At 34.5% G+C, this 12500-nt stretch overlaps 1 protein-coding gene across 1 annotated transcript in view; it reads left to right on the forward strand.

Annotated features, from left to right (window-relative positions):
* LOC135204658 (glutamate receptor ionotropic, NMDA 2B-like) overlaps positions 1-12500 on the forward strand; it is a gene marked incomplete in the record, with an annotated part of 496073 nt that overhangs the window by 426212 nt on the left and 57361 nt on the right. The window contains 3 exon segments of the mRNA XM_064234808.1: positions 6695-6805; positions 10706-10824; positions 11388-11535. Coding sequence (XP_064090878.1) covers positions 6695-6805; positions 10706-10824; positions 11388-11535 — 378 coding nt within the window.

The following is a 12500-nucleotide window of genomic DNA, read 5'->3' on the forward strand; positions in this document are numbered from 1 at the left end:
TAGGTCAGTTTAGGTTGTGTGACGTCAATGCTTGGTGACATTTCTGGGTTATAATATTCGTACTATCTGTTCTGTTGCTTATTTGTTTACTGCTTGCATTGTTAAAACAAAAATCCTATTCCTACTCATTTTTAATCTCTCATTGAGGCGTTCACAATATTAAGGGTCCCCAGAGCTCCAAGTCGCATTTTTTTTTTGTGTGTGTGGTGGGTGCTCCCTGAAAAGTCTTCCTTAAAATATCCTGCTTAACCCACCTGTTTTTTTTTTTTTTTTTTTTTTTTTTGACCCGAAGTCTTCTTAAAATATCCTACTTAACCCATGTTTTTTTTTTTTTTTTTTTTTGACCGGAGAAGCCTTTTAAAAATGTCCTACTTTACACTTTTTTTTTTTTTTTTTTTTTTTTTTGCTCCGAAGTCTTCTAAAAATATCCTACTTTACCCATGTTTTTTTTTTGCTCCGAAGTCTTTTAAAAATATCCTACTTTACACTTCTTTTTTTTTTTTTGCCCCTCGAGTCTTCTAAAATATCCTACGTTTACCCATGTTTTGTTTTTTTTACCCGAAGTCTTTTAAAAATATCCTACTTTACCCATGTTTTTTTTTGCTCTGAAGTCTTCTAAAAATATCCTGCTTTACCCATGGAAAAGCGTACTTGTATATGTAGACTTCAAAGTGGTGGAAAATGCCATTATATCTAACAAGGATGGTGATATGAGTGTTTGAAAAGGCCAATTTACAAACGCGGTTTTCTCGCGATTTTTTTTTCTAATCAGCCCCTGGAGAAGCTTAATATTGTGAACGCCACAATTATAGTTATCATCATCTGAAAAATCAAATTAAATACTTCTTTTCAAATCTCTTAAACCTTCCACTTTTCGTTTCGTTTGTTTATTCGGGTTTATTCCTCATCCCTGGAATCCTTCAGCCGCTCTTAAGCACCATCTTCCAATCTGAGATGATCTGAGATAATCTATCGTGAGAGCACACTTTGCCTGTGCTTCTCTAATTCTAAAGCCCCCCCCCTCCCCCCCCCCCCAACCCCCCGGCCCCCTCCCCCACCCCCCCTCCCCCCTCCCCCCCCCCCCCACCCCACAGTCATCTCAAGGACCGTTGCTCAAATATATACTTGGGTTACAGAAACGATTATAACCAACTGAAATTTTTACTGAAAAACGCTATTTCCACCTAGATTCTGATCCTGCTGAAGGCAATATCTGTAACAGAAAAAATAGAAATAAAAAAGTATTTTCAGTGCGAGTCCGTAAAAACGACTACTGCTTTTAAAACTATTAGAGATAAAGAGCTAAACGAAGCCTCTTTTCATAGCTAAAGAGTGCGTCAGCAATATCTGGAGAAAATTTGAGTACATCAGAGACTTAACGTATTTTTTATTTGCATTTAAGATCGACTTTTTTATTTTTTATTTTTCATCAATATTTGATACAAGGCATCTTAAATGAGATGGTAAAAGAGCGATTTATCAATCAACAGAAATACAAAATTAAAAAATACAGAAATGAAATTCGGGTGGAAACTATAAAATAAAACGTAGTACTCTAGGTTTTGCTAATATAATGTATTCGTTTCACATTTTACGATAAACAAAAACAAACAAAAAAAAAAGAAGAAAAATCATTTCATTTTCAAATTTTAATTTATCAAAATAACAAACGGTAGGGATTTTAAATACCGGTACGAAAAAACAAAAGAATAATAGAAATAAAAAAAGAGAACAAAAAGATTATTTAATTTTCCAATAATCAAAATAACGGTGGGGAAAGGGTAAAAATACCGTTAAAAAAAGTATTTTCATTTTGCATTCTCAAAACAACGAAACAGAGACTTAATTCCAACGGCACCAAAAACGTAACAAATAAATTAATAAACAAATAAATAAATGGTAAAAATAGTGATTTTCTAAAGGTGCTCAATAAGAATCCAAAATTTCCTATCCTAAAATCTTGTCCTTAATTTGTAAGTGTTCAATAAGAATTCAAAATTTTCTTTTCATAAATCTTAGTCCTAAAAACTGCTTCAGTTCCCTTTGTAAAAATAAATAAATAAATAAATAAATTGTAAAAATAGTAAAATTGTAAAAGTGTTCCATAAAAAAGCCAAAATTTTCTTTCCAAAAACTTGTCCTAAAAACTGCTTCAGTTCCCCTTTGTAAAAAAAAAAAAAAAAAAAAAAAAAAAAAAAAAAAAAAAAAAAAAAAAAATTTAAAACAGTAAATTTGTAAAGGTGTTCAATAAAAATCCTAAATTTTCTTTTCAAAAATCTTGTCCTAAAAGCTGTTTCATGCCCCCTTTTGTAAAATAATAATAATAATAATAATAATAATAATAATAATAATAATAATAATAATAATAATAATAATAATAATAATAATAATAATATAAAATGTAAAACTATACTAAGAGACACAATAGTCGAAAGTTTATGATTACCCTCGTTCAATAACAGAGGGGAACGTTTATCCTCTCTAATTAGAATCTCTCCATTAACTGACCTCTTAACAACAGCGAAATTCCAATATGACACAGCTAAGACATATATAAAGACATCAAGAAAAACAATTCATTCATATTTGCATGTTTTAACTTCTCATTACTATTAACTGAAGAAGATCAGTTGGACAGTTAAGGAATTGAATAGGCAGTCTACTGACTTTATAATTCCATAGAGAGAAGAGAGAGATAAGAGAGGAGATGAGAAGAGAAGGAGAGAGGAAGAGAGAGAGAGGAAATGGAAATACGACACACAAAAAGGAAAAAGGATAAAGGAAGACTGTAATGACAAAATAACAAAAATAACCTACAAATAGAGCGATGGTATGGCCATACGACAGGAGAATATATAAATTAATAAAAACATTCTCAGACAGGTTTAAAAAAAATGGATAAAATAGAAAATGAAAAACGAGAGGAATTTCGACACGAATGTCAACGAAGACGAAAACCAGAACACGAATGGCAGAGAGGAAATAAGAACGAAATGCAAGCAGAAAGGACAACGATCTTAAGATGCGTATACCACACGAATACGAAAGGTGGACAGGATAAACGAAAGTGAGAAATAGCACGAAAGCAAACGGAATGAAGAGAGAGAGAGAGAGAGAGAGAGAGAGAGAGAGAGAGAGAGAGAAGGCCGGGCCATTAATTTCCATAATGAGCAGACCGGGAGAGAATAGAGGGGGGAAGAAAATAAAATAATAATAATAAACGCAGTGACGTCACACCAAAGATGGCTGCGAACCGCGTAGAACCATGGACACAGTCGTGCCCGTTTTCTTTTTTTTTCTTACTTTCTTTTTGCGTCCACGCACTTAATTGCTTCGTTTTTACTTGCACTCGGCTGATAAGGGCTGATGAAAGGGGTTATTACTGGGGGCGTTATATGAAGGCTGCGTTTCCAGAAAAGATATTTGGGGGGAGGAGGAGGAGGAGGAGGAAGATTTTGGGGAGGTTCTAGTCCCTTAGAATTCCTCCACTCACTTTAATTAAAGCCTTACCTTAATCCTAGGGACCTTCCCGCAGGACTTTTATGAAACGAAAGATGAGCAGTACTTTCGGATAATGAGAATGATGAAGAAATTAATTAAATTGAGATGAATCGTAGGAGATAACGATCAGTAGTGAGAACTTACTTCTACAGCAATCAGGTCACTCAAAGGATATGGCTAAAAGGTTACTACTACAGCAATCAGGTCAAATCAGGTCATTTAGAGGAAATGGCTAAAACGTTACTACTACTGCATCGGTCCATAATTCAAGTCATTCTCAAATGGAAACTGGCTAGGCACTAAAAAAAGTTGGAAATTTTACTACTAAAAATACGCAATCAGTCAAATCAGGTCATTTGAGGAAATTGTGCTAAAACGTTACTACTACTGCAATCAGGTCTAATCAGGTCATTCTAATGAATGGCAAAAAAGCCCTAGGTTTGAAAACATTTTTACTAATACAGCAATCAGGTCTAAAACAGTTCCTTCATTAGGAAAGGGGCTAAAAAATTACTATCAGTCATTCAATAAGGAAAGGGCTAAAAAGTTACTACTAACAGCAATCAGGTCTAATCAGGTCATTCATAGGAAAGGGCTAAAAAGTTACTACTACAGCAATCAAGTCAAATCAGGTCACTCAAAGGAAAGGGCTAAAAAGTTATTACTAGAATAATCAGGTCAATCATCGGTCCAAAAACTCAAAGATGGGCTAAGTACTACTAAAAAGATATCAGGGTCTAAAAACAGGTCACTCAAAGGAAATGCCTAAAAAGTTACTACTAGAGTAATCAGGTCTAATCAGGTCATTCATAGGAAATGGCTAAAAAGTTACTACTACAGCAATCAAGTCAAATCAGGTCACTCAAAGGAAATGGCTAAAAAGTTACTACTAGAGTAATCAGGTCTAATCAGGTCATTCATAGGAAATGGCTAAAACCTTACTACTACAGCAATCAAGTCAAATCAGGTCACTCAAAGGAAATGGCTAAAAAGTTACTACTAGAGTAATCAGGTCTAATCAGGTCATTCATAGGAAATGGCTAAAACTACTACTACAGCAATCAAGTCAAATCAGGTCACTCAAAGGAAATGCCTAAAAAGTTACTACTAGAGTAATCAGGTCTAATCAGGTCATTCATAGGAAATGGCTAAAACCTTACTACTACAGCAATCAAGTCAAATCAGGTCACTCAAAGGAAATGCCTAAAAAGTTACTACTAGAGTAATCAGGTCTAATCAGGTCATTCATAGGAAAGGGCTAAAAAGTTACTACTACAGCAATCAGGTTAAATCAGGTCACTCAAAGGAAATGGCTAAAAAGTTACTACTTGAGTAATCAGGTCTAAACAGGTCATTCATAGGAAATGGTACATTAGCAACTAAACAGCATCAAAGTCATCAGGTCACTCAAACGGTATAAATGGCTCTTAAAAAGTACTACTAGAGTAAGGATCAAAGGTCTCAAAAATTCAGGTCAATTCATAGGAAATGGCTAAAACCTTACTACTACAGCAATCAAGTCAAATCAGGAAACTCAAAGGAAATGGCTAAAAAGTTACTACTAGAGTAATCAGGTCTACAGGTCACTCAAAGGAAATGGCTAAAACCTTACTACTACAGTATCCAGGTCATTTAGAGGCAATGGCAAAAAAGTTCCTACTAACAGTAACCAGGTCACTCAAAGGTAATGGCTAAAAAGTTACTCTTAAAGCAATCAGGTCATTCAAAGGTAATGGCTAAAAAGTTACTCTTAAAGCAATCAGGTCACCCAAGGGTAATGGCTAAAAAGTTACTCCTAAAGCAAACAGGTCACTCAAAGGTAATGGCTAAAAAGTTACTCCTAAAGCAATCAGGGCACTCAAGGGTAATGGCTAAAAAGTTACTCCTAAAGCAATCAGGTCACTCAAAGGTAATGACTAAAAAGTTACTCTTAAAGCAATCAGGTCATTCAAAGTCAATGGTTAAAACCTGAATCTTCAGAAGCAAAACTCAAAAGCCAACCAGAAATAGAAAGACTAAATGTTCCTGGCATATTCTCTGGGCGAGATAGGGAATCACCTCCAAACCGGGGTCGCCCTGAAAAAAAAAAAATAAAATGGGGGGGGTCGGGGTGGGCATTTGGCAGACTTCACTTTTACTCTCCCCTTCTACTGTGGCAGATTAGTTTTCATATACATTGGTGACCACACCAGGATTTTGACTTACAAACTACTGGCAATTTCCTCCCTCCTCCACCCCCTCCCCCCCCAACAATCCCCTGCCATTTTTTAGCTTTCTTTGAAAGAAAACTATTGTGTCGGTTTCGTCTGTCTGTCCACACTTTTTCTGTCCGCACTCAGATCTTAAAAACTACAGAGGCTAGAGGATTGTAAATTGGGATGTTGATCATCCACCCTCCAATCATACAACATACGAAATTGCAGCCCTCTAGCCTCAGTAGTTTTGATTTTATTGAAGGTTTTCCCTGTCTGTCCACGCTTTTTCTGTCCGCACTCAGATCTTAAAAACTACCAAGGCTAGAGGGCTGCAAATTGATAAGTTGATCGTCCACCCTCTAATCATAAAACATACCAAATTGCAGCCCTCTAGCCTCGGTAGCTTTTATTTTATTGAAGGTTAAAGTTATCCATGATCCTGCGTCTAGCAATGATATAGCATAGGCCACCACCGGCCCATGGTTAAGGTTTCACGAGCATTATACCGAGACCACCGAAAGATAGATCTATTTCGGTGGCCTTGATTTTATGCTGTACAGAAATCTCGACTGCGCCGTAAAAACTTCGGTGCAATTTTTTTACTTTATTCATTTATCTTTTTCATAAATTGCTCTCTCTCTCTCTCTCCTTCTCTCTCTCTCTCTCTCGTAAATATATCTAACATATTTTATCCTATCAGTAAAGGATTAATATTTTTCACAAACTCATTCTCTCTCTCTCTCTCTCTCTCTCTCTCTCCAACTAGATACATCCAATAAATACCCTCTGTACCATTCATTCATTTTCCCAAGACAGTCCTTAAGTTAAGCATCTGACTTTGTCATTAAACTGTTTTCTCTCTCTCTCTCTCTCTCTCTCTCTCTCTCTCTCTCTCCTAGATACACCTATCAGATACACCTCTTCCTCCCCCGTTGACTCAATGTCCGTTTCAGATACACCCGTTGACTCAGTGTTCCTTTTCTGTGACTGACCCGCAGATCGGCGTTTGGCACTCGGCGAAGCCAATGGGTCTCGAGGTGAAGGACATCGTCTGGCCCGGATACTCCCACGTTCCCCCCAACGGTATCCCCGAGAAGTTTCACCTCAAGGTAAGGGCAGGATTGAGGAGGAGGAGGAGGAGGAGGAGGAGGAGGAGGAGGAGGAAGGAGGAGGAGGGAGGAGGAGGACGATGCTAGGATGCAGGGGAGGAGGATAGGAAGGAGAGGAGGAAGAGGAGGAAGTTAGGATGAAGAAGCGGAGGATAGGGAGAGGAAGAAGAGGAGGAGGATAGAATGAATGAGAGGATGATAGGAAGAAGAGGAGGAGGATAGAATGAATGAGAGGAGGATAGGATGAAGGAGAGGAGGAAGGAGGATAGGTTGAAGAAGCGGAGGATAGGGAGAAGAGGAAGAGGAGGAGGAGGATAGGAAGGAGGAAAGGAGGATGAGGAGGAGGATAGAATAAAGGAGAGGAGGAGAGGAAGAAGGAGAGGAGGAAGGGGAGGAGGTTAGGATGAAGAAGCGGAGGATAGGGAGAAGAGGGGGAGGAGGAGGATTGGAAGAAGGAGAGGAGGAGGAGGAGGAGGAGGATAGGATGAAAGAGCGGAAGTAGGGAGAAGAAGAGGAGGAGGATAGAATAAAGGAGAGAGGAGAGAAGGAAGAGGGGGGGGAGAGGGAGGGGAGGAGGTGGAGGTTAGGATGAAGAAGCGGAGGATAGGGAGAGGAAGAGGAGAGGAGGAGAGGAAGAAGAGGAAGAGGATAGAATGAATGAGAGTAGGATAGGAAGAAGGAGAGGAGGAAGGAGGATAGGTTGAAGAAGCGGAGGATAGGGAGAAGAGGAGGAGAATAGGAAGAAGGAGAGGAGGAGGAGGATAGGATGAAGAAGCAGAGGATAGGGAGAAGAGGGGGAGGAGGAGGATTGGAAGAAGGAGAGGAGGAGAAGGAAGGAGAAGGGGAGGAGGAGGAGGAGAAGGGGAGCAGGAGGAGGATAGGATGAAAGAGCGGAGGTAGGGAGAAGAAGAGGAGGAGGATATGAATGAGAAGAACAAGAAGAAGAAGAAGAAAAGAGAGAGAGAGAGAGAGAGAGAGAGAGAGAGAGAGAGGAGGGAGATGCTTCAAAACAAAGAATGTTTTTGTGTGCTTCAAACACACAGGCAATGATTTCTGTTCTGTATGAGAGAGAGAGAGAGAGAGAGAGAGAGAGAGAGAGAGAGAGAGAGAGAGAGAGAGAGAGAGAGAGAGAAGGGGGTGGGATTACCTGTAAATTAGTTCGAACTCTCCGGGGAGAGAGGATTATCCAGTCGAGCCTATGTGGAATCTGGCAATATTTGACAGGGAAAAGTATTTTTATGGCTGTAAGATTTACATGTGGTTCGTCCCCCGTGTGTGGACTGCGACAGCATTTTTATTTATTTATTTATTTTGTTATTGAGAATATATATATGGATATTGAGGTGACAGATATTTACATTATTGGTATTAAAAAGATTGATATTTTTACTTTTTTTATTTTTTGTTATTGAGAATATTATATTATATATATATATATATATATATATATATATATATATATATATATATATATATAGGGTAGATATTGAGGAGACTTTTATTTACGCTATTGATATAAAAAAGATTGATATTTTTAATATTTTATTTGTATTTTTTGTTATTCTGGAATATATATAATACATATAGATATTAAAGAGACAGATATTTACGTTAATGGTATTAAAAAAGATTGATATTTTTACTTTTCTATTTTTTATTGTGAATATATATAATATATAAATAATAATGGAGACAGATATTTACGTTAATGGTATTAAAAGATGGATATTTTTTACTACTGACGGTTTTTTTTTGTACCAGCTATTAGAAGGATAGATCTTTTTGTTATATGTTTACATTATTGGTATTAAAAAGATGATATTTTTTACTTTTTTTATTTTTTTGTTATTTTAGTTTATTATTTATTTATATGTTATTGAGGTGAAATATTTATATATTTGGATATTGAAGGTGTGACAGATATTTACATTATTGGTATTAAAAAGATGATATTTTTTACTTTTTTATTTTTTGTTATTGAGAATATATATACTATATATATAGATATATATATATATATATATATATATATATATATATATATATATATATATAGGTAGATATTGAGGAGACTTTTATTTACGCTATTGATATAAAAAAGATTGATATTTTTAATGTTTTATTTGTATTTTTTGTTATTCTGGAATATATATAATACATATAGATATTAAAGAGACAGATATTTACGTTAATGGTATTAAAAAGATTTATATTTTTACTTTTCTATTTTTTATTGTGAATATATATAATATATATAAATAATAAGGAGACAGATATTTACGTTAATGGTATTAAAAAGATGGATATTTTTTACTACTGACGGTTTTTTTGTACCAGATATTAGAAGGATAGATCTTTTTGTTACATGTTTTTGTTGTTATTGATATTGAAAAGATAGAAATTTTTTCTATTGACAGGTATTTTATTTACACTGATAATACAATACTTAAGTTATTGATAATTAACAGATAGATATTTTTGCGATTGGCAGATATTTAGGTTATTGATACTGAAAAGACAGATACTTGACAGATACTGAAAAGATAAATATCGAAAAGACGGATATCTATGCCATAGATATAAAAAAGATAATGTTTTTATTACTGATATGTAATTTTTTTATAAATAAATTTATTTAAGATTAACAGCGGACATATACGTGGAAATACACGTTCAGACACACACACACACACACACACACACACACACACATATATATATATATATATATATATATATATATATTATAATATAATATATATATAATATATATATATATATCTATATATATATATATATTATATACATATATATATATATATACTATATATATATATATATATATATTTATATATATATATATATATGTGTGTGATATATATATATATATATATTTCTATATATATATATATATATATATATATATATATAGTATGTGTGTTGTTGGTTAACTGAACCACGAAAATATGGAACGTGATCAATATACATACATATAGAGAGAAAATGGAGTGCTGCTGGGCCTTTCGACTTCTTGTCCTTTACAAGCTTACAAGTTCGCAGAGAGCTCGTATAATCGACAGATGTGCATTACAAACGAAAGAAAATGTGTACCTGGAATCCAACATAGTTGAAGAATTTGTAATCCCCATCTGTCATTTATACGGGCTTTCTTTGAAAACTTATTTTTTATATATTTCTTCATCTGCTAAGTACAGGACAGGGAGTCGAAAGACCTGGCAGAACTCCAATGTTTCTCTTTCCCTTGTGACATTTGTCTTTATATGTATTATATATATATTATCGGTATATATAGTATAAAATATATATATATATATCTATATATACATATATATATATATATATATATCTATAATATATTATATATATATATATATATGTATATTCTATACATAGATATACATATAAATATGAAATATATATATATATATATATATATATATATATATCTATATCTATCATATATAGCATATAATATATATATATATATATATATATATTTTATATAGTGTATGTATGTATGTTTTTACATTTTATTATAAATATCATACATACAAATTTAGATACATCCATGCATATATATGCATATTAATTATATAAGTGCATACATAATATATATATATATATATATATATATATATATAAATATATCATATACATATTAAAATATATATACACGCATCACCCATCTGAAAACAAATACCCCTCGATAATTCCATCCGATAACAACACCATCTCCCCCCCAACCAATAACCCACTACAGCCTGATTCGAGTCCCGTACGAGGCGGACGAAACAAAGGAAGATATTGACCCAACGTGACCCCAATCTCCCTACTGACCCTCTTCTCTCTCCCCTCTCTCTTTTTCTCTCTATTTGCCAGATCACCTTCATGGAGGAGCCCCCTTTCATCAACATGGACCCGCCCCACCCCATCACGGGGAAGTGCACGGCCAACAAGGGCGTCCCCTGCAGGATCGCCTCCGACTACATGATGCAAGGGTGAGTGAGGGGTCTTCTTTTTTTTTTTTTTTTTTTTTTTTTTTTTTTTTTTTTTTTTTTTTTTTTTTTTTTTTTTTTTTTTTTTTTTTTTTTTTCTTTTTTTTATCTTCTCGTTCGGTTTCTGCGTCGTTGTTATCTATCTGCTGTTTGCTATGATTTTCATCTTTGTATTTCTTCATGTTTAACGTTTCACCTCCTCAATTATATTTCAAACTAATCTCTATTTTCTTAATGGTAATGCCTCTGTATTCTCTTAATTTGATACCAATTTCATATCGTATATCAATGTATTCTCTTATTATATATTTGAAATGTAATTGATGTTTATCTAAAAGCACTTCATTCTACAACAAAAGAAAAAAAATTGCATTACTCTGTTATATGGTTTCTGAGCAATAAATCCTTGTAATGGTACTGGGACTTTATGGACACCCTGTATTTACAAATACAACGAACTGGACGCTTGAAGGAGCCATAGCGATAAACCGCTTCGCAAACCAACCTCCTGAACGAGGCCGTCCCATACGAATCACGCATCCAATTCCCTGTCCTTCCCCCTGCAGAGTGAACGTGACCTGGGCCATGCGAAACTCCAGCTACTACAGATGCTGCTCCGGGTTCTGCATCGACCTCTTGGTGAAGTTTTCCCACGACCTCGGCTTTTCCTACGACTTCTTCAGGGTGGAGGACGGCATCTGGGGCGCCATCGTGGTAAGTCGTCGAGTGACGCCTTGGTGGAGTTGTACTTTTACGCTTTTGTGAATGGACGATGGATGCGTACTTTAAAGAATTGGAGAATGATGAAGGAGTTTGATGGGAAATAAAAGACTTTTTCATGGATAATAAAAAGACAATACAGGACTTTCTTATGACGGATTATAAAAGACTATGAAGGACTTTCTTTTGGCGGATAATAACAGATTATAAAAGACGGTAAAGGACACTGTTTTGACGGATTATTAAAGACAAAAAAAGGACTTTCTTTTGGTGGATAATAACGGATTATAAAAGACAGTAAAGGACTTTGTTTTGACCTATTATAAAAGACAGTATAGGACTTTTTGGGTGGATGATAACGGATTATAAAATACTTTGTTTTGGGCTATTACAAAAGAAAGTAAACGCCATTTTTTAATGAATAATAAAAGATAGTACAGGACTTTGTTTTAGTGGATTATAAAAGAAAGACTTTGTTTTAACGGATAATACGAGACAATAAAGGACTATCTGACGGATTATAAAAGACAATCGAGAACTTTATTTTGGCTGATTATAAAATACAGTAAAGGACTTCGTTTAGAATAGTTATCTACCTTAACAAGTGCAATACGAAATTACCTACATCAATCAATGAAGATTCGAGGTATTAAGCTAATAATTCTCAGTATTATTATTATTATTATTATTATTATTATTATTATTATTATTATTATTATTATTATTATTATTGTTATTATTATTATTATTAGCCATCCATGCGGGAACTATAGTCAAGAGATGCAGAAGTAAAAGATAATTTATATGATAGAAAATAAACAAACAAAAATCAAATGCAATATAACAACATAACTATACATAAGTCACGTGAGCCCGCTGACCGGCCCCACCCAGCCACGGCCCCCCGCCCCATCCCAAAATAATAGCATTTACGTCCAATTTGAATTTCTTAAGTTCAA

Source organism: Macrobrachium nipponense, chromosome 24, assembly GCF_015104395.2.
Source record: "Macrobrachium nipponense isolate FS-2020 chromosome 24, ASM1510439v2, whole genome shotgun sequence".
In the NCBI taxonomy this organism is placed as follows: Eukaryota; Metazoa; Arthropoda; class Malacostraca; order Decapoda; family Palaemonidae; genus Macrobrachium; species Macrobrachium nipponense.